This window comes from Bactrocera neohumeralis, chromosome 3 (assembly GCF_024586455.1).
Source record: "Bactrocera neohumeralis isolate Rockhampton chromosome 3, APGP_CSIRO_Bneo_wtdbg2-racon-allhic-juicebox.fasta_v2, whole genome shotgun sequence".
In the NCBI taxonomy this organism is placed as follows: domain Eukaryota; kingdom Metazoa; phylum Arthropoda; class Insecta; order Diptera; family Tephritidae; genus Bactrocera; species Bactrocera neohumeralis.
This window is the reverse complement of record NC_065920.1, coordinates 48,168,096-48,190,471: the sequence shown is the minus strand read 5'-3', so window position 1 is coordinate 48,190,471 and position 22,376 is coordinate 48,168,096. Positions and strand designations below refer to the sequence as shown.

General features: G+C 33.4%; 2 protein-coding genes across 4 annotated transcripts in view; both read right to left on the bottom strand.

The window, feature by feature from the left end:
• Nucleotides 1–22,376, bottom strand: part of LOC126752523 (uncharacterized) — a 227,239-nt gene that overhangs the window by 150,453 nt on the left and 54,410 nt on the right. The window lies entirely within an intron of this gene.
• Nucleotides 9,176–22,376, bottom strand: part of LOC126752515 (serine-rich adhesin for platelets) — a 30,810-nt gene continuing 17,609 nt past the window's right edge. For all 3 annotated transcript variants that reach the window (XM_050463367.1, XM_050463369.1, XM_050463366.1), the window contains 6 exons: nt 22,101–22,303; nt 21,700–22,015; nt 20,675–21,622; nt 17,916–19,600; nt 12,016–13,771; nt 9,176–10,280 (listed from right to left, as the gene is read on the bottom strand). In XM_050463367.1, coding sequence (XP_050319324.1) covers nt 9,628–10,280; nt 12,016–13,771; nt 17,916–19,600; nt 20,675–21,622; nt 21,700–22,015; nt 22,101–22,303 — 5,561 coding nt within the window. In that variant the 3' untranslated portion in view covers nt 9,176–9,627. The remainder of the gene's footprint in view (nt 10,281–12,015; nt 13,772–17,915; nt 19,601–20,674; nt 21,623–21,699; nt 22,016–22,100; nt 22,304–22,376) is intronic.

The window sequence follows — 22,376 nt, the reverse complement described above, 5'->3', positions numbered from 1 at the left end:
TATTATGATTGTACATTAATTTTATTTAAAAAGTTTCGGTTTTATTTACGCACCGTAGCGTAATTTTCCTTACTTTCTCTCTCTCTCTCTCTCTCTCTCTCTCAACTCTTTTGCAATTACTTAACTAAAACTGCATATTTAATAGCCTCTCATTTCTTCATATACATATGTATGTTGTGTATTATAGCAATAAAATTATTGGAAATTACATGTTTTACAAATCGGCTTATCTCTCCTCAGCATGTTTCAAAATCAGCAAATTAAAACGTCGGAGACCCTAAAAAATATTCATAAATGCTCAATGCATGACGAGCTGTGTCGATTTCGGAATCCAAGACAGAATTGCTTAACTGTCAGAATTCTGATTTTCAATGGTGTCACAGAATCTGTTTGAATTTTCGTTCTTTTTGAACATACGCAAAACCAATATTCGAATCAGCTGTTTACTAATGTGACAAAACTTGCAAATGAAGGAGGTATTCTGGTCTAGAAATAAAAAAAAAATCGAAATTTTTTTTTTATATTATCAAAGTTAAACTATTCAAGAATATCTGTATAAGAGGATTTTTCAAAATTCAAATTATTTTCGGAGATATAGGCATTTTTCTGAGCCGGCATCCAAACTGGTTCGGCCGGAACTAATCGAACAAAAGACTTTACGCGAAACTTTAAACGCGTTTTTCTCAAAACTGACTTTTTCGGAACGATACCCACGATTTCTCAGGTTCTACTGGACCGATTTACTTGAAATTTTTATAGGGTCTTCTTTATAGGCTTGTCTATGGTTGGAACTAGCCCCATCCCCAAATTTTTATTTTTATTATTTTAAAAAAATTCGAAATAGTCAGAAAAAGTGATCCAAAAAAACTTTTTTTTTCAGGCAGTCGCTATTTTGTGAAAAAAAATTTTCCCACTTTTCCGTAGTTCCGGCCATTGCGACATTATTCTAGATTAATAATCTTTTTTTTTTTTTTGGTTTCACATAGGAGGGTTGAAATCATGGGTATGGTCACGTGGAAATTTTTAGAGACCAGTCAGCTCATTTTGAAATTTTTTACTTTTTTTAGTTTTTAATTTTTTTCTGTACTCTTCTAAAATTAACAAATAACTAATAAAAAAATGGATAGTAAAAATATTAATTGCCTTTTTTTACGACACTTTAAAAATTACCTGCAATTCATGCTTCTAGACCAGAATACCCGCCTGAATACATTTGGAAGCAATCCTATTAAAGTTTTTAATGAGTTCCGAATTAAAGAAAGATTTTAAGTGATAACATTTATCGAATGAATAAAGACGTATTTGGGTGTTAAATTGCGTTTATTACGTTTTTTAAGCTAAAATCTTTAAATATCCGGATTTTTTTCAAAAACTCAATAATTAAGACATTTCGTGTTCTATACTTATGTTTTCCTCTATAGAAATAAAGATAAATTAATTCGAAATAATAAAATAACTTGATTTCTTAATTTACATTTCAAATCTATGAGCGACTATCTTCTTGCTTTGTTTCTGATAGCAAAACCGATAAAATTGGTTTCCGTGACACCCAAAACCGATACAAATCCGAATATTAATCTGGTAATATCTGAATTCATGACACCTACTACTTTTTTTGATCGGTTTCAATTCTGATTCCGACAAGTATCAGATTCCACAATACCCCTGAATGTTTCTTCTTTTCTAAAACGCTTTTTCGGAGCTTGGTTCCTTAAACTGGAATACACTTAAAAAAAAATAATATAACAACATAATACAACTTGATTTATAAGTATATATATAATATAAGTGCCAAGTCGAGATACGTCTTTTTGTCAAATTTCTAACGCAATATAGCTCCAATGTGATTTTCACTACTGTAAAAAATCATAATAAACGTTTAACTGTAGTTCGAAAACATTACATTATTCTCTATTGCTATTATTATTGACTTTTATATTGCTTACTCTTTATTTATAAATGTTACTATTATTAATATTTTTGCTAATAATATTGCTTGAACTGAGCGGCGCAAATTTTTCAATTTCAGGAATAGTTGTGCTTTAGAAATTTAGTATAATATATGTATGTATGTAATTTGAAATGAAATATGTGCATCACTTAACTTTTTGTAGTCTCAAAGATTTCGCAATAAGTACAACTGTGGGCAAAGTGTGTGGTGAAAAAAAACGAAGCGCAATTCACCTAATTGAAACATTATTTTCACATCATAACGGTTATTTTGTATATAGACTTATCAGCACAACTTTGCCACCGTAAAAAATTATTGGCAATTTTAATAAAATCGCAACAAATTCATAAATTTAATATTTGAATGTGAATGTGTGTGTGTGTGATAAGTTGTCGGTAGGTATTTTTGCGTTTTACGGAAATTATACGTAAATATATATATTTATGCATGTATGTATGTATAATTTAATGCATAAACTATGTATGTATGTAGGTATGTATTTATGTTTAGCATTTGTATTACCATTTGTTGAAAATCAGTGCTTTCATTTGCAAATTTAAGTAAAAATGTTTTGGAGTTTTTTTTTTTGGTTTTTTATCTTATTTTATAGAAAATTTTGCAAAGTAATATTTAATTGCGTTTACTACGATTTTTAGATAACACTTCTATATTTTTGTTGTATTTTTTTTTTTGTAACTGTGTATTTAGTGTATTTGTATTATTTTGTAAATGATAGTTCCAATTGATGACAGAAAACACATCTTTTTTTGCTACGCCAATTGTCGGTAACTAATTTGTCATACATTTTACAACGCAAACTTTGCTCTGCTACTTTCCATGACAACTTTCTTTTATACAAAAGTGGTTTTTATGCTGTGTATAACCTCGAAAATTGTATCAACTCCATTTGGGAACCATGCAGAAACTTAAGATATATACTTTTCCCAACAACTTAAAAATTATTTCCGATTCTTTGCTCAAAACTAGCAACTTTACACATACAAACAGCATTTAGCGTGCTATTAAGTGACGCCATTTAGCTGTTTCTTCATTTTTTGTTTTTGTTTTTAATTTTTTTAGATGTTGTCTCAATCAATGCAACACTGTTAAACGTGCTACTTTTGTGGTCTCTTGCAATGCTTTAATTGCAAAACAATTTTTATCCATAGTTAAATCAAACAAAATAAAGGGGCATGGCTGGGGAGAGCTATAAGCAAAAACAGCAACAATAAAATAAAAACTATTAACACAACTGCTATTGTACATAGTAGTGGATATACACTGCGTGTAATGAGGGTCGTTAACAACTACATTGATGCTTGGCCAAAACGGCGCAACAAATCAACATTTGTACAGTGCAAACATTATTCAAATATTAATATCACAACATGAGATCATTTGTAAACGTCCTGACGCATGCGCGCACACACTCAAACACACACTCATACATACAAAATTACACATAAACGCAGCCAGTCTCTCACACACACACACACACACACTGCTGACTTCATTGTATAACAGTATTTTATATAAATAACGTATATTTTTACACATATATATGTATAGGTATATTAATTTATAATATTCTTTATCTTTTAATGCTAGTATGGTTAGTGTAATTTGCAACAACAATAACAATAGTTTTACCTAAAATTTACGTAATGTTACACGAAACAAAATGCATCACATATAATATAACGGAGAAAAATAACTGCAATTGCAAGTTAATATTTGGGGAAGTTGGAGTTAGATTTGTGGTGTAAAACTGTATACTTTATAGGCGGTATTTAGGAAATTCAACTGCTGAAACTATAATCTCGGATGCCATGGCTGTAGTCGTATACCAGCGTATGCTAATTGATTTAAGCCCAACAAGCGTAGACAATAGCAATTCAAATATAATTATATGATAATTACATAAATAATATATATGTATATAATAAATAAATACATAATCTTTATGTATAATATACATATACATATATATTATTAAAAAAAAAAAATACAAATTAAAAAACAAAAACATTGTAATAGTTATAAAATAAAATAAAAATGCATAAAAAAAATTAATAATATCCATAATAACAATATTAAAAATATCGAAATAATATTTTAGCAGTAAAATTATATTATTAAAATAAAATGTAGAAATAAATCTTAACGTATTTCGACCACATTTTGCCCTACATACTGCTTTAAATTAATATGCATTTTTGAAATAGTTTTGATGTTCTAAAGAAAATCCGAAAATAAATAAACGAAACAAGTGTAAATAAAAAGAAATAAACTAAAAAATATTACAAATTAAGAAGTTTATTCAAAACATAATAACAAAGAAATAAATAAATTCAAAAAAATAAAAACAAATAAATTCAAAAACAAAAAAAATCGAAGAAATGCAAAAAATAAAAATAATAATAAATTCAATGAACACAAAAATATATGTAATTTCAAATAACAAAAAATAAAAAAAAAAACTTAAACAAAAAAATAAAATAAATAAATATTTTTAAAGAATTAATAATTTAAAATTATATACACAAATTGGATATAATATATATTATAATATAATATATATATGCAAATTATTTATTTTTAATTTGACAATTTTTTTATATATGTACAATAATATGTAATAAATATTAATAAAATAATAAAACAAAAATAAATTGTCTATAATTTTATTTTTAATTTATTGTAAATGTTTGTACTTTTATTGTTAAAATATATTTTTAGAAGATTGCTTACTATGCAGATAAAAAAAAATCGCTGAATAGATAAAATATAAAAGAAAATAAATTTCAAACTTAAATATAAAAAAATAAGAAAGCATAAGTTTCATTAGTAAAAAAATAAAAAAAAAAAAAATATTATTCTTATTTTTTCTTACTATTTTTTTTTAATCAATTATATATTTTAATTTCTTATTTAAATGTATATGCATAAATAAGAAATAATGAAATACAAACAATAAAACTATAATAAATTATAATATACAATTATAAAACAAAAATAATTAAGAAAATTTTAAGATTTAATTAATTATTTGCATTTTATTTTGTTTTTTTCTTTGTTTTAATTTTTAATTCATTGCATATAAAAAAAATTAAAAATTAATGTCAAATTAAAAACCAATAAGAAACCGTAAGTTTTGAATTTTTTACTTTTCTTATTGATTTTTGTGTTCATTTTTAATTTCTTATAAGCTTTAATCTTTTATGTTATGTATTTAAAATTATTTGTGTATATAGAAAACATTATAAAGATGAAAAGTAAAACAAAAATAAGAATTATATATAAATAAACAAAATTACTTCTAATTTAAAATATACATATATACATATTACTATATATTTTCGATTTTATTTGGAAGTTCCTCTATATACATATGTATATATTTAATTTTCTATGCATTTGACCAGGGTTGCAAATAATGCTTTCAAAAAAAAAATAATAAATTGAATAAATTTTTTTTAATCCCAAAACTGGATTAAATTGTTTTTAGGTTCAATCGCAAATACCGTATTGAAAAGAAATTCACACCCAATCACGGCAATATACAATTAAAAATTGATAGTATTGTTTTCAATCCTAAAATCGGAAGTGAAAATTGAAACTTATATTTTTTAATTATACTATCAATTTTTAATATAAAAAATTTCAATTACATAATTTGCAATACTGCATTTGATACTAAAATTATACGTTTACAAAGCAAAAATGATAAGATTAAAAATAAAAAAATTACAATATATAAGTTAAAAAGAAAAATAAATAAGAATATTGATAAAAATAAATAAACATTAATAAATATTTTCATTTAATAATATATGGAAATAATATAATATATTTGTAATTAATAATTATAAACATATTTTTTATTTTTATCTTTTTATATATTTTACTTTTTTTCAGAAGCTTGACGTTTTTTAAAAATGTAAATTATAAAACAAATTAGAAGCAAAAAAATAAAATAATGAAAATAAAACGTTAAAATATGAATAATAAGCAATATAGAATATGTGTATGAATAATATTTGTAATTTCTGACAAAAATATTAAAACAAATTTAATTGATAGTATTATAATATTTTTAAAGTTTAACCTAAAGTAAAGTATTTTTTAGAATTAGACAAATTCCTGCCTTCAATTTGTTAAATGTTGAATGTATTGAAGAAATACGAAAGATAAATTAAAAAATATTACATATATTAAAAATTAAATACTGCCTAATAAAATAAAATTAAAATTTTCAGTTAATTTATTATAAATTAAATTGAAAATATACATATATAAATTAAAAAATCAAAAATTATATTCTAAAACATAAAATTAAAAATTTTCAATTAATCTATTGCAAATTGAAATAACTGTTTTTTGTGTATTTATGGCATATCAGTTGTACTGTATTGTATTGTTTTTAACTATTGTGCTGGCAAATTTTTTTTTTTGATAATTCTGCTGCTGTAAGTGTTGCAAGTGATAAGTCAAGGATAAATCCAAGTACAACATACTCGCATAGAATATATCAGATCGTATACGTAAATAAACAACAGTATATATGAACATATATAAATGCTTGGTGGGCTATAATGTTGATGATAACTGAAGACTTAAATTTTTGAGAAGTAATTTATATTTACAAATATTTTTTATGTATGTAAATTTGTAAAATATTTAATGTACATAGTACGTGTTTAATTAATATGTAATTTAAATAACTATCTATAGAGCTTTGCATTTTCTATATTATCGGCTGACGCAGAAAAGCATAGTAGCAGAAAACAGTGTCGTGAAAAATTATAAAATTCATACCTGTAATGGATTTGTTACTTCATTAGAAAGCAGTGCATATTCTGAAAACACAATATAAATATTTAACATACATATCTACATTTGTATTTTCATATATTATTGTATTAGGATTGCTGTGTCTTAGCACTCATGCATTTCTAGTTTATATTGTGTAAATGACGTAGAGTAAGTTTATGTTTTAAGAATATATTGAACTTATACATTGTACGAGTATAACCTCAAATATACAAATTATTTTAAAATGTCATTAATAAATTATTTTAATTATATAAATTTTTTTCAAATTACTTTTTCATATATATCTGCAATTAAGTAACAAATAGCCCATTTCAACTGGGCTTTTCGATAACAGGAACAATAGAAAATCTTGTTTAGTTTTTTTGTTTTCAAAATAAAAAATAATAATGAAAATAAATCAATTGGATTGAAGACTTAATTGTACAACAAATTTTGTATAATAAAATCACTATTTAAAAAACAAAAATAATTTTACAAACTTTTTGTGTTTTTATTTGTACAACAAATTTATATAGTTAAATTATCACTTTTTAATTATTATATTTTTAATATTAATTTTATTTATACATTATTATATTTTTTCAGTATTAATTTTATTTATTTGTTATTATATTTTTTTAATATTAATATTATTTATCTATTATTATTTTTTGATGTTATAATTTTTTAAAAAAATTTTCGATCGTCGAACGATTTTTTTTTTTTTTGCAAAGGAAAAGTTAAAAATAAATTCTAAAATTGAATTTAATTTGCTATAGCCTTTGTTAAATTCTTTAGCGCTTAATAATAATTATCAAATAATGTAGTTTGTTTAATTTTGTAAATTTAGGAGCATAAAGTGCAAATTTCACTTTTAACGCCAGTTCAAAACTTAAAAAATGAATAAAATACTTTAAAAAAATTTAGTGTTTAAGTTTTATGCAATGAATAATTATGGAGAGTCTACTTAATATTTAAGTACATTAATTTTATACATAATATATGAATATATACATACATACATATATGTATATATGTATACTTATTTTTATTATATATATATTTTTTGTAACCTCGGCTATAACCGCTTAAGCGGTATCTACTAAAAAAGGATATATTTTTTTATTTAATATTATATTTAGTTTTTTTGTATTGTAACTGATAAACCAAAACGTTTACCAAATTTAGAATTACTTTCACTAGAAGGCAGCCAATCAAACTCTAAATCACTTTTGAAGTATGTGTGTCCGTTTGCAAAATTAAATAAAAAAGACACATCAAGAATTTTATTTTAAATCTATTAGACATTTTAAAGGCATTTCATGCCATTTTTATTGATTTGTATCATAAAGTTTCATGAAATAATTTTATAGTACATTGCCGAATAGTTTTAATGTAACTTCGTTATATTCAAGGTAATATGAAATTTAATATAAAACCAAAAAATATATAAATATTTAGCAATTCTTGAAGGTTTTATATAAAAGCAAAAAATATATATAGATATAAATAATTTTTGATGATTAATTTCATTTGTTATTTTGTTTTAATTGCAAGTATTTTTTAACACCTTGAATCACATTTCGCTGAAACTTAAAAATTTCTTAAATAATATTAATCTACAAATTTTGATTTATAAATTAATTTTTAAAACTATGTGTAAGTAAGTACACACTCATAAATTTTCACCTTTCCTGCAAATCGCAGTTATTTTATATTAATTATTTATTTTATTTGGAAATTTTGGTTTGCTTTAAAAAAATTAAGGTCTTAAATCAGATTAAAAAAGAACATTACAAATCAAACTCCACGCTATTTACACAATTTGTTGTGAGTGCTGCGCAAATTTCATATTATAAATTTGCTTAATACATACTTTTTTGTTAATTTTGTTGCGCATTATTCGCAATAACTCAAACGACTCGTTTGCCATGGGCATCGGGTTGAAGTAGTGCAATAAACCCTGGATAAAATCGCTTTAATAATATCAATTACTGTGCTTAAAGAGTTTGTGCAAACGCCTACAAAAACTGTTTATCACCACAAAACACCCCTCTGCGGTTTTAAAATTAAATAAATATTTATATACATAATTATAGCATCATTTCGACATCAAATGCAGCTCAACAGGTAACGCCATTGCCTAAATTTACTGCTTTTAGGCATAACCAAATACATATTTACAGTTATTAACATACACACACGCACACATACACACCCACACACCAACATTGTTTTGTAAAAGAACAATAATAGTAGACATTAATACACCATTTACGCTCGCATTTGAAATCACATTATTATTCCTCAGTTGCAAAAGTTCAATGGAAATTATTGCAGTAACACGCGTAACACACAGCAATTGAGATTGAGTTGAAAAAAAAAACTAGCAGTTTTGTAGTTGACGTCATATGGTAACACTTAACAGCTTTCATGGCTGTGTAGAACTTGGAAATAATTTAAGCGTTGTTTGAAAAAGTACATAAATGTAAAAGTAGTTCCGCTTGCTAACGGTACACACAGCATATATAGCATATTTTCGACACTTTTCAACTTTTTTAGTTGTTATTTAAGAAAAAAATGTACACCGTTTAAGCGTAAATAAAAAGTGGGAGCGAAGCAAGCGCGTAATTACTTCTTAAAGCTAGCACAAAGATTAGAAAATCCACTAATTTTAAGTTACTTAAGTGCGTAATCGCCAAATATATATATATATATATCTGTATATCTGTCTGTATAGATTAATATTGTAGGTATACAACAATACAACTCCCAATTTTTAAATTAAAAAATCTAAGTAAATGTAAAAAAAATTAAATAATTTTTAAAGTTTACAGTTAGAAAGTAAAAAACCCTTTAAATTAAGTGCTGGCAGAAGCATTCGAGGCCGCACTGTTGACTGGCTCCTCTTTTTTGACTGACGCTGGCGCCAGTGCTAGATTAGCTCCTTCGACAGCGTGTAAGCCACTAACCAGGCTGGCATTATCAGTGGTTTTAGCATTGAAATCTTCGAGCACTGTAGATTTTTTAATCACCCCCGCAGCGTCCACATCCTCCAATAATGCTACCGCTCCTAGTGATGGTGGTTGTTGCTGCAGCTGCTGCTGCTGCTCCTTTACACAACGCACCGCCTCCTCGATCCCTGTGAGCTTTTGTAAGCTTTGCAATGTCTCCTCATTGATTGTATGCTCCGGTGAGATGTTCTCTTTGATTTCTTGCTTAACTTCGGTGGGTATGAGCGCAATATCATGCTGTTCTGTTGGTAGTGTAATATTGCCGACGCCACTTCCATCAGAACCACCTGATAAAACGTCATTTGTGTTGCCGCTGGCACCAGTTGTAATACCAGTGTACGTATTTGTTGTTGTTGCTACTGTTGATGTTGTAGTAACCTCATTTCCAAAAGAGAGATTTTGTCGAAAGACCTTACTTAACTGTTGCGAGGCATGGACGAATTTTTGCAAGAGCTGTTGTGAGGAGGCGTCACTTAAAGTGCAGTCACTAACATTGAAAGCTGCAAAAGAAAGTGCAACGAGGGGAAAAATCATCATCATATATCATTATAAAAGATTTATTACAGTGGGGTTTAAATTTATGCGAATGAAATACTCGTAATAACCAAACCAAAAAGTACACCCAGCATGTTTTTTATTGTATATTAAGGGGTACACCTAGAGTGTGTCTTTACACATGTAATTTTCAAGAACAAATACAACGATTATAATTTAATGTTATGGCCAAGAATTTAGCATTATTACAAAAATAAAATTTGTCATTATGTTTTAAAATTGCTTTCGAATTTAAGCACTTTTGCAGCAATTGGGGCTGCATATCTGCAAGAACGCACGGAATATTATCCTTCAAGGCGTCAATCGTTTCGCGCTTATCTCCGTAGACATGCGATTACACATAACCCCGCAAAAAATAGTACAGTGGTGTTAATTCCTACGAACTTAAGGTCCACGCCACCGGCCCACGACGCGAGATAATGCGCTCATCAAAAGTTTCCTTCAATAAATTGAATGCTTCACTGGCTGCATACCATGTAACGCCGTCTTGTGAGTGCAAGTAAACTTAGCCATAACTCACTAGCAAAAAAAAAATGTTTTACTAGACCTTATACTCCTGACGAAGTTATAGAGCTTTCGAAAAAGAAACCCCTATTAACCATGAACAAAGATGGGACAGGAAAAATCGTATCATCCACAAAAGCAGCAGAAATGAGGAAAACATTTCCTCTATCCAATTTTAATAAAGATTATGATTTTAATAGAGGTATGAAAACAATAAAACTCACTTGAAATTCAGCACAGGTTTAAGATAAAAAATTATCGTGGGAAGGAAGAAATAAAACCACACTCACAGGTTTGGTTCACAGATAGAACAAAGACAACAGAAGAAATTGAACCCAAGAACCAAGCTGGCACTTCCCATGAGGAGCATTTTTCAAGCAGAAGTCGCCATCATCTTATGCGGTTACTCAGAAGAACGCCAATTAAGCAGCATATAGTAATTTCCAGAACAGCCAAGCTGCACTGATGGCAATATGTAAGGGAACTAAATGCAGTAAGAGAACGGAATAAACTTCGGCTACTTTGGGGTCCGGGACATAAAGGAATTGAAGGAATCGAAATAGCAGACAAACTTGCAAAAGAAGCGGCATCGGCCTCGTCAACGAGACCAGAGCTCCTTTTCCTAATAGGCCCTCACACCATAAAAATGGAACTGAAACATGAGGAAAAGAAAATAAGGATAGTTACTGGAAGTGTAGTGACGGAATTAGACAGGCGACTAATAGATGGTTACAACACCCGCAGATTTAAACATATTTAGCAAAAATAACTAAAGAATACCAACAAGATTTCCATGCACAAAATAGGTATGAGCTCTGACGAAACTTGTCGCTTCTGTGAGCTAAAACCCGAGACGCGGGCGCATATCTTGTCGGAATGCATGGGCAAATGGCTGGACGAATGCTGACGTATCTATGACTCATGCAGCCAAATCTGCAATGTCACATTAAATAAATTCATCAATCCCTCAAGCTGCCTTAATTTTCAAAGGGCTCTAGGATTGAACGAAACAATATAAAAGAATTAGTGGGCACTATAGACCTATGGTCGCGTCGCGTATACTCCTTATCTATCTATCTATGGTATTGTATTTGTGAAGGGTATTATAGATTGGGCTTAACTTTGTTTCTTGTTTTAACTGAAATCACTGAATTCACTAGCAAAGAAATCTCTCACCTGTAGCATTATTAATGGCAACTGTTGTGTTCAAAGTAGATGGAAGCATAGCTGTAGGATTTGTTTGTGGTGGCGTACTAGCCGCTGACGATGGTTGTGTCTTATTCTCAGGCGATGAGCTACGCTGAAAGAATAGTGAACGTAATTTGTCCACAGCGCCCGGATTCGCCATCCACGAGACTTTACGTTGGCGTTGCTGTGATTCTTCCGTTGTTAACGGCGACGCAGAAGACGAGCTCAAATCGGTTGTTGAATTCTTGGTGAGCGTAATGTCGTTATCATTATCATTGAAAACGGCCAGTGGGCAACGAGTAGTAGCTGCATTTAAGAGTTCATCGCGCAAACTGAGCTCACCAATAGCACCAACATTACCACCAATATCATCAGTGGAGTCACTCGAGCTACTGGAAAATATGGGTGACAGCGGTGAGGATGTCGTTGTTGATGAGGAATTCGAATGCAGCGACGCAGGCGATGTCGATGATGAAGAGGACGAAGACGAACAGCTGGGCGATAATGAAGTAATGTTAGAATTCTGTGTATTAGTAGTGGTAGTAACAGTGGCGGCGGTCGCTTGACTGTCGATTGTGGATATTTCATTAATGTTTGGCGGTGATTGTTGTTGTTGTGGTTCACTTGGTTGCAGTGTTGTTTGCACTGCTGGTTGTGATATTTCTGCTTGTAGCGTCGGCATTTCGGCTATTGTTTTTGTACTATTAACTTCTTTTTCAGAAATATTCTGACTAAAATCAGGAATATTTGTGCTTGGGTTGCTGCCGCTGTCTTCGGCAATGGCGGGCGTTGGCGGTGTGACTATAAGTGTTGTAGGTTGAACAACAATCTTGTCGCTCTCGCCGCCGTGTTTAATAGCAGTTGTGACTTTATCTTGTTGAGTTGCTGTTGCTGAATTTTCACCCGCCGCTTTGGTGTCAATTACTGGTACCACCGCCGCTGTAGTTGTTGCTGCCGGTTCTACTGGCTTCGCTTGTGCACCAGAGTATATAGTGAGCTTGGCATTTTCCGGTGCATGCTTAGCGATCGGCGTAGGCGGCAAATGGATCGGTGGTGTAATTGGCGGTAATGAGCGACTTGATAATGGCACGCGTGGATCTTCGTAGATTTTCGATACCAGAAAACGTGAGCGTTGCGATGATGAAAATCGTTTAATCGATTGTGTCGACGATGTAACAGTAGCCATTGAGGGCAGCGAACTGGACGTTGGGAGTGAGCTGGATGTCGCCGCCGGTAGGGCGCTCAATGAACTCTTATATGGCATATCAGCGGGCATAGAAACGGTGCTGCCATTGCTGTTGGTGGCTAGCGACGATGTAGATGATGCAGTTGAGGGCGGTGTTTGAGCCAGGGGCGAGGTAACCGGACTGTCTTCGGTGACACGAAATACCTGAAAACGACTGCGATTTGGCGAAGAAGATGGTGAAATTGTTGGTGGACTGGGCACTGGTGAGCGCAGGCGTGCACCGGTTTTTCGCTTCGCTTCCAACTTCGTATTGACCGCCGATGGTGCTGGGGAGGCGCTGGCGGTCATCACGCTAGTAGACTCGAAGAGCGGTCGTGTATGGCAGGTCAATGAGATTTTGCGTGAGCCCATATAGTAGCCGCTGCGTCGTTTATTAGTCGCGCCACATGTATGTGATTTGTCCGATAGTAATTGCGCCTGCGTTTTTTCATTACGCGAACACATTGAGCGCACGTTTTCCAGTACGCGCGTATAGTCCATGTGCGCCTCGCTGCCCACCTGAGAGGAAAGATAAAAATTAAAGGAAAAAACTTGAATATCCAGTATTATTGCCAGTGTAGACATGCTATTTTTAGTTAAATAAAACTTATTGTGAAGCAGGTAAGCAGATTAAGTATATGAACCGTTATTTTCCATTGCATATAGATACAAATATATTATAATATTAAATACGTGCAAGACAAATGTAAGCGCCATTTAGCAAGCAAAAAATAAGCCATTCCATCAGCCAGTAATTTGTAGTCTAATGACCTTACTTACACACTCCGCTGATTTTGTCGTCTGTTGATTGTATAAATCCGTGACATGTGGCACTATTTGTAATTTTTCAAACTTGAACGCAAACATGCAAAGTACAAAATTATGCTCATGATTTTTGTTTTCTAATGAGTTTTCAAAGGCATGTTATATAGTATTGGAAGATTATAATGATAATTTAATCATCAACTAGCAATCTAATAAGGAAATTAGAACTCATAGGCGAGCATGAAACTTCAACTAACAGTCTCTGTACAAATAATCAAATTGAAAATATTGTTCTATATTTTGTAAAAGTCCTAAGATATAAACAAAATTTATACGACTGCTCCGTAAGGGCACCCAAAACTAGTCCCGAGTACGCTCGAATAATATTTATACCCTGAACAGGGTATATTAAGTTTGCCACGAAGATTGTAACACCCAGAAGGAAGCGTCGGAAACCTTATAAAGTATATACAGGGTGGGCCCAATAACTGTCGCGCTTTATTTTTTGTAGAAAAAGTTTATTTTTTGATATTTTGAGCAATTAAACAATTTTATTTATTATAAAGACTGTTGGCTTACATTAGGACTGCTTAAGTTCAAATCGTTCACCTTTGATTTTTTTTACCAGCTTCAAACGTTTCTGAAAACTATTGCAGGCGGCATGCACCACTTCATCTGGAATTTCGTCCCAAATTTTTATTAAAAGACACTTGAATTGATCCAATCTTATGTTTTTCAAATTTTTTAATTTGACAAGCATGTATCCCCATTAACTAAAATCCAATGGATTCAGATCCGGAGAAGATGGAGCCCATTCAGCAATCGGAATAAAACATGGCAACTTATCCTTGCACCAGCGGTGAAAAATTCTTGCTTTATGAGCCGGAGCAGAGTCTTGCTGGAAGCAATATGGTTCGTTGCCGAAGAGCTCAGATGCATGAGGGTAAAAATGATTGACAAGCACTTCATCCAAATAATCTTGTGCATTGATTTTGACACCTTTCTCAATAAAAAGGAGCGGGAGCTTGCCTTTTTTGGATATGGCCCCCCATACCATGACAGACGGTGTGTTTTGATATCTCGAACGGCTAATTTATCTGTTGGGATATCCTGGATACTTGTTGCATACACGCGATCATTCTGGGGATTGTGACTTTTTTGCAATATGAATAGTTTTTCATCAGAGAACACAATATTGCAACTTGCATGCCGCTGAAGCAATAAACCACTTCTTTCCCGTCGCATTTTCTTCTGAAGCTCCGTAAGGCCATGAATTCTTTTCCTTTTGTAAGGTTTATGTCCCAAGTCCTCTTTTAAAACATTTCGGATGGTTTTCCGGCACACCTTCAGCTTTTTGGCTAGATTTCGAGGTGATCCAGAACAACTTCGCCTTATCCTTTCACGCACATTCTTCACCAGCTCAGGTGTTCTTATACTTATTTTTCGTCCAGGTTTTTTGAATATTTTAACACTTCCAGTTCACTTAAATCGAGCCACAGTGCGTTGGACAAATCTCCGATTTACATCAATGTCTTTCAGCAATTTAACAATTTCGCCTGTCGTTTTGCCTTGCAAATGTAATTTTTGCACTAAGTCTCTTTTTGCTTCCATCACTCACAAATTTTAAGAACTACTGATCAGGTCAAAAAAGTACTCAATTAATTTCACAATAAAATAAGGAACACAAAAAATGTAACGGTAACAAAATTCTGTACACTTACGCGAACATAACGTTGCTTCGAAAAAGTGCGACAGTTATTCGGGCCCACGCTGTATATATAAATGATCAGTATGTTGAGCTGAGTCGATGTAGCCATGTCCATCTGTCTGTCTGTCCGTCTGTGTGTATATATACGAACTAGTCCCTCAGTTTTTAAGATAACCTTTTGAAATTTTGCAAATGTCACTTTCTCTTCAAGAAGCTGCTCGGAACTGCCGATATCGGACCACTATAACACATAGCTGTCATACAAACTGAACGATCGGAATCAAGTTCTTGTATGAAAAACTTTCTTATTTGACAATGTATCTTCACAAAAGTTCGTATGAGTTATTGTTCATAGAAATAATGTAATATCGGAAGAAATTGTTCAGATCGGCTCACTATAGCATATAACTGCCATACAAACCGAACGATCGGAATCAGGGACTTGTATGGAAAACTTTCTCATTTGACGTGGTATCTCATTTGAAACTGAAACTCATAAGTAAAAAAAGGCATATAATAAAAGCTGAAATCCCTCTTAACGGTATCACAACAGAACACCTGACATGCATGGGCTCAAATAGACAAAATACTACTACTAAATAATACCGCTAAATGCTAACAAGAAACCGGCAACATATTTATGTTGTTGTGGTAATATATTTCAAAAATTTCTTGAATTGAGGAATTTGTGGCATTCGGCTGATGACAGTTCTTGAACGATTAAAATCCGACTAACCGTAGTCGTACTGGATGTAAACATTATGCAAATTAAAAAAATACTTGTTCGGATTCTAGTAATGTAGGCCCGTAGGTAGTTATAACACACAGAAGGAACTTATAATATTCATATACATATGTATACATAAATGATCAGCTTGGCGATTCGATTCGATTTGTCTGTATATACGCGCCCTAGTCTCAGTTTTTGAGATATCGATCTGAAACCATTAAGCATAAAGCATAGCTGTAATACAAACTGAACGATCGGAATCAATTCCTTGTATGATGAACTTTTTCATTTGAAGAGGTGTCTTCACAAAATCTGTCTCGGCTAATTGTCCAAAGCAGCGTTACAATCAACGAGAAATTTTCCAGATCAAACTACTATAGCACATAGCTGTCATACTAACAATCTAACATAATCAAAATCAGGCATTTGTATGGGAAACTTTTTTATTTGACGAGCTATCTTAACGAAATTCCACATAGTACCTTCACGCAATTTCGCATGGATTATTTTCCTTAACAATGCTACAATATCCGAATGCGAATAAATTTTTACCACTACAGCAACAAATTAAGGGGCATTAAGGGGTTAGTCAGAATTTTCAAAAAATTATTTTTTTTTTGCATTTTCGTTAAGTGTAATATCTTAAAAATATTATCTGAAAATTTCACGTTGATCCGATAATTAGTTTTTGAGTTATTCGACAAATAACAAAGAGAGCTCGGGCACTTCAATGCGCTAGTGTGAAACTTTAAACGCCTTTTTCTCAAAACTATGTTTTTTGAACTGGTGACAACTGTAACTCGAAAACCGCTCAGTAGATTTTAATGAAATTTTTACCACTTTTAGAATACATAATAAACACGGGCCTGATCGAAGGATTTTTTTTTCTAAAATTTCGATTTTTTAAGACCAATTAACTGTTGATATTTTCCCAAAAATTTAGACAAAAATTTCCCGAGGCCGCCATTTTGTTAACTTTTGAAAAAAAAAATCCTTCGTTCAGGCCCGAGTTTATCTATTTATAAAACAATTTTTTTTTGTCCGATTGATTTTAGATGAATCTTCAAGGACTTATGGTTGTCACCGCAAGTACCTTTTTTTGGAACAGGGTCAACACAAACAACTATAACTTTGGAAATTAAATTTTTTTTTTGAAATTTTCGTGACTTCAAGTCAACACATTCTATAATAATGCCATATTACTACTTTTGTAAAATAACACGATTTAATAGCAAAAAAAAAATACTGAAAATTGTAATTTTTTCCCCTAACCCCTTAAGCTGCCACCGACCCAATAAAATCAAGTTCTTGATTAACATCAATATTAAATATACTTCATGATCGCCTGATGAGCTCAAGACAAGATTTTAAATAACACTAACGCTGAAACAATTCAAATAACGAGTTCGTAACACAACTTCAAAGCATCACTTAACTTTATTTTGTAAAGCCATACTCACCGACAAGCGTTTCGGCTCATCATCGATATCGATTTGAGTGATTGTTGTGTTTGATTTGAGCACTTCAGCGATTTTCGTTAGACTCTCCACTTCTAACTTATTGTCGCGTATATCTAGGCGTTGCAAGGTGCTATTGCCACCAAAAGTCAGTATAGAAGCCAACGTCTCGATGCCATTCGCGCTAAGGTGTGCACTCTGAAGACCCAGTGTCGTCAGCGTCGTATTGCGCATGAGACTATCTTTTATTCGTGTCACGAAATCATTAGATAGGCAGTTTTTGCCAATGTTGAGCAATTCAAGAGAATTGGTCTCCGCTAGCAAGTTCGCTATGTAGTAGCCAGCCTCTTTACTCAAATTATTATTCCACAAAGCGAGCGCTTTCAAGCCGCTGGGTGTCTTCACCGCGGGCTCAGTGCGTGCATCCGATTGTCGTTGTTGCCGCGTGAGTGTATCATTTTTGGTAAGTTTCTCATTTAGCTGTGATGAAGTGGAGAAATTAAGATCACTACTAATGCTGCCGTCCAGTGAATTGTCACTACAAAGGCTATCTGAACTCTGCGAACGATGACGAGTGGCAGGTGTAATGAAGGTGACCGATGACTCTGTACGACGCATACCCTGACTAGCGCCGCCTGGTGAGGTCGACGGTGGCGGTGGTGTTGGTATTAATCGATTACCATGCGCTTCCTTATCCTTAGCCACCAGACTGTCAGAGACGATAGTGACTTTCGGCATTGATGGCAATTCATTCAAAACATTTTCATGTATATCCGCTGCTTTAGTCGCTGTAACCGTTTTTGTTGTTGTTTGCATTGTAGCAACTGCTTTCTCTTGTTCGTTCGACGCCTTTACCACACTGGCATATGTGTTGGCTGTGAAACCCGTATTTGGTGTTATTGTTCGACAATTCGCATCAATATCCTCCTCCAATGCGCTTAGTGGTGAGACACCCAATTGTCGTGTGTTCAATGGTGACGCCGGCGTTGGTGTAGAAGTTGGCGTTACACCCGCGTCTGCCAAATACTCTGTAGACTCAGTAGCTATAGTACCCGTTTCAATGGCTACACCTTTCCCAATATCGTCCATCGGCGCACCGTCAAAGGAGGACGATAGTCGACTATATTCCTCTGGCAAATGCCTACTAATATCACCTTCGGAGGCACTTTCAAATGCAGAATCAGTACTGTGCGTATCGTCATAATCATCGGCCAGCTTTGAGTTCTTATTCACATCGACCGCCTTCGAGGCCGGTAACTGTTGCTGCAGTAATGTTGTTGTTTGCTCTAACTGTAAACGATCGTCATCAACGATATTAGAAATGGCGGCAGGGGCTTCGGCAATCGTGCAATCACCTTCGCCGGCGGTTACTTCGAAGATATCGGTAACATTTGGCGCGTTCGCTTGCTGGCCTAAGAGTATATTTTGATTCTGATTATCCTGATCTTGTGCCGCCGGTCCGCCTAAGTCGTGATACTTTCTGCAAACGTCTTCGTCGCCACTAATATCGGAAATTGTGCTACTTGTTGTATTGTTGTTGCCATTGTTCTCGTCATTACTTGATGGCGAGCTGGCCGATATAGTCTCACTATGGTTGTTACTGTGACTAACGGTTCCTTCCCCACTACTACCATTACTGCTGTTGTCAAGCGTTGTGATGCCTGGATCTGTCTCCGAAGGTGTAATATCTGGAAAATTAAATATAAACATTTAAAATTAAATTAATTAGACATTTTATTTTATTTGTCCATAATACTACACGGTTAAATAAAATATAGTTACGGTTTGTAAATTTCATTATAGATAAGTCAAATGATAGATCAATTAAAGACCGTCCCGCGATATTCGGGTCTAAGTAACCGGAACGGACCAGAATTTTCATTTGGTCAAGGACTGTCAAAAACAGGAAGCATTCCAAATTAGTGCAGAAATGTTGACTGCCGCTCCAATTCAACTTAATTACAAATATATGGTTGACAAAAGTTGAATGAAATTTAACGAAAATATTTAAAAAAATTTAAGTGGAAATTCGGCAAAATAGCGCACAATAAGGGTCCCGGAGAGGGACATCCGAATGCTCTTTCACTTCGATTGCACCCGTGATAACTTGATCCACTGCGCCGCGGAATCATCTCCTAGCGACATCTTTTCCGCGCATATACCCCCGTAAGATATGTGGGAGGGACGAAGTCACTGGAGAAGAGGCGTAATGAGCTTTTGCACAGATGGATCGAAGCTCAAAGGAAAGTTTCAAACTTCATATGTACCTATCTGCGGCTTTTTTAGTGAGGTTTGTATCCACTCCGTTAGTAGAGCTACTATACAGGTCTTGAGCTCGCTGACTGTGATCTCAAATCAAGAAGTACATAGCCTCATTAGATGTAGCATTAAATAAAATTGAACCATACCCAATTTCTATCAGGAGTGGTTCGAGCAGGGGTTCCTCTGTCTTGTGTTTTAACGCGCTGGATGTATAGACTTCTTGCGAGCACAGCAAGCGTCGATCTGCAACCATTACCGGTGAGGTTGCGAAAGCCTAACAGAACCCTGTTCCATTGGCATTCACGTGGTGCGGCTAAAGATTTTGGAGGACACAACTTGTCAAAGTTGCAGTGAATAAGACGAAGTGGTAAAATCTGGACACCTTCTCCACTGTCCAGCCAGACCATCCAGACTAAAGTTTAAGCATCTCGATTGCCAGACTTTTTAATCTTTCTTTTTAATACCAAACATATCAAATCTTGATAGTAATCGAAACTCACCTATCAACACCATTTCCTCCACTCCTTTAGCTTGACCTAGCTTTAAGTCCGTCGCGCTTTCCACCCGCGCTGCCACACGTGCCAATAAGTCGCTTGCCGCCTTCATGTTGGTGTTACCCTTATGCGTATCGTTCGATGCGCTTGTCGTCCCCGTTGCCGCAGACGTATCAAATATATCATCACTGGTGATGCTTGCATCTTCAGAGCCACATGCCGCTATGGTATCTGTGGACAAATTCGAGGCACCCTCTTCGCTGCTGCTTTCGCTATTCATGGACAGTAGCTTATCCAACATTGATTGCCCAGTTGGCGCAAATGTACCATTTTTATGATTGCTTGATTTTACTGTATCCTCCGTATCGTCATCACCGTCCATTTCGTCCAAAGATGACACATTGGACGCTGTTGTTAACGCCACAACAGCGCCAACTGAAGATTTGCCATTTAGAATTGTGTTATTTGCTTGTGACACCGTTACTTCAACTAACACCGGAGCATTTGTGACTTTATCTGTTGCCTTTGGCGTGCTAAAAACGTCCGTGGAGTTATCAACATTGCTTACTTTCTGTTTGCTATCTGGAACTTTATCTTCACTTTCACTATTTTCCGCGTTTTCGTCAACGCTGCTCTTACTACTGGCATTGAACGAATCGCTAGAGTCGAAATCAGTTGTTTGTGATGCATCAATTGATGACAAACTGTCGTCGTCATCTATTGCCGCCGAACGATGCAACATCGAACGCCGTTCCAATTCACTGGATTGCAGTATTAATGCGTCGACGATGTAAAGCAGACCCATATCTCTAATATTGTTGTTGCTTATGTCAATCAGTTCAATGTAGTGATTGTATTTCAGCAAAGAGCCAATAGCTTCAGCATCTTTACAATCTAAATCATTATGTGCTAACCATAGCTCTTTAAGTATGGAATTTGAGCGCAATTTAAAACCTGCAATAAATATGAGTTTTTTGTTGTTGTAAGTTTATTGAAATATAGAGAATATATAACAAGAGCCAGTCACTTACATAAGCCATCCAGCGCACCCCTCAAACCGCAATGTTCCAACTTTAAGGTATGCAAATTAGATGCACTTATCGCCAGTCCCAAACCATCGGCGCTTTGTTTCGAAATTGGATTGCCTTGTGCGATTAGAACACGCAATTCTTCGCTATGCTTAACCATAGCCATGCAACCAGCCCAACCGCGCATGGTCATACCTTTGGAATTGGATGAGATGTCCAATTCATTGGTGGCCTCATAATACTCGATCATTTCGAAGAGTGCACTTGTCGCCCATTCGTCCAGATCACATGATGAGAGATCTATAAATTTGTACTGTACCTGCAAAATATACGGGAGTACGAAAAAAATATATGTTTACAACAATATTTTTTCGCAATCCACCAGTATCGAATGTATCGATTACCCGTTTAAAAATTTCCTCCAATGCTTCACAATCGCTGGCCGCCAATTTAATTGTTTTTAACGATAGCACTGGCTGACGTTGTTGTTTATTTAATTCAACACCTTTCAAGTGATCCAATACAGTCTGTAAGGGTTTTGTTTTATGTTTGCGGCATGACATCACATAGAGTTCGGCAATTTCGGAAATGCTCTTAACCAAACATGCTAAATGAAATGATAAATGATATTAATGTATATATGTATATTTATGTTGTTTGGTAGCTTAATATTTATTTAT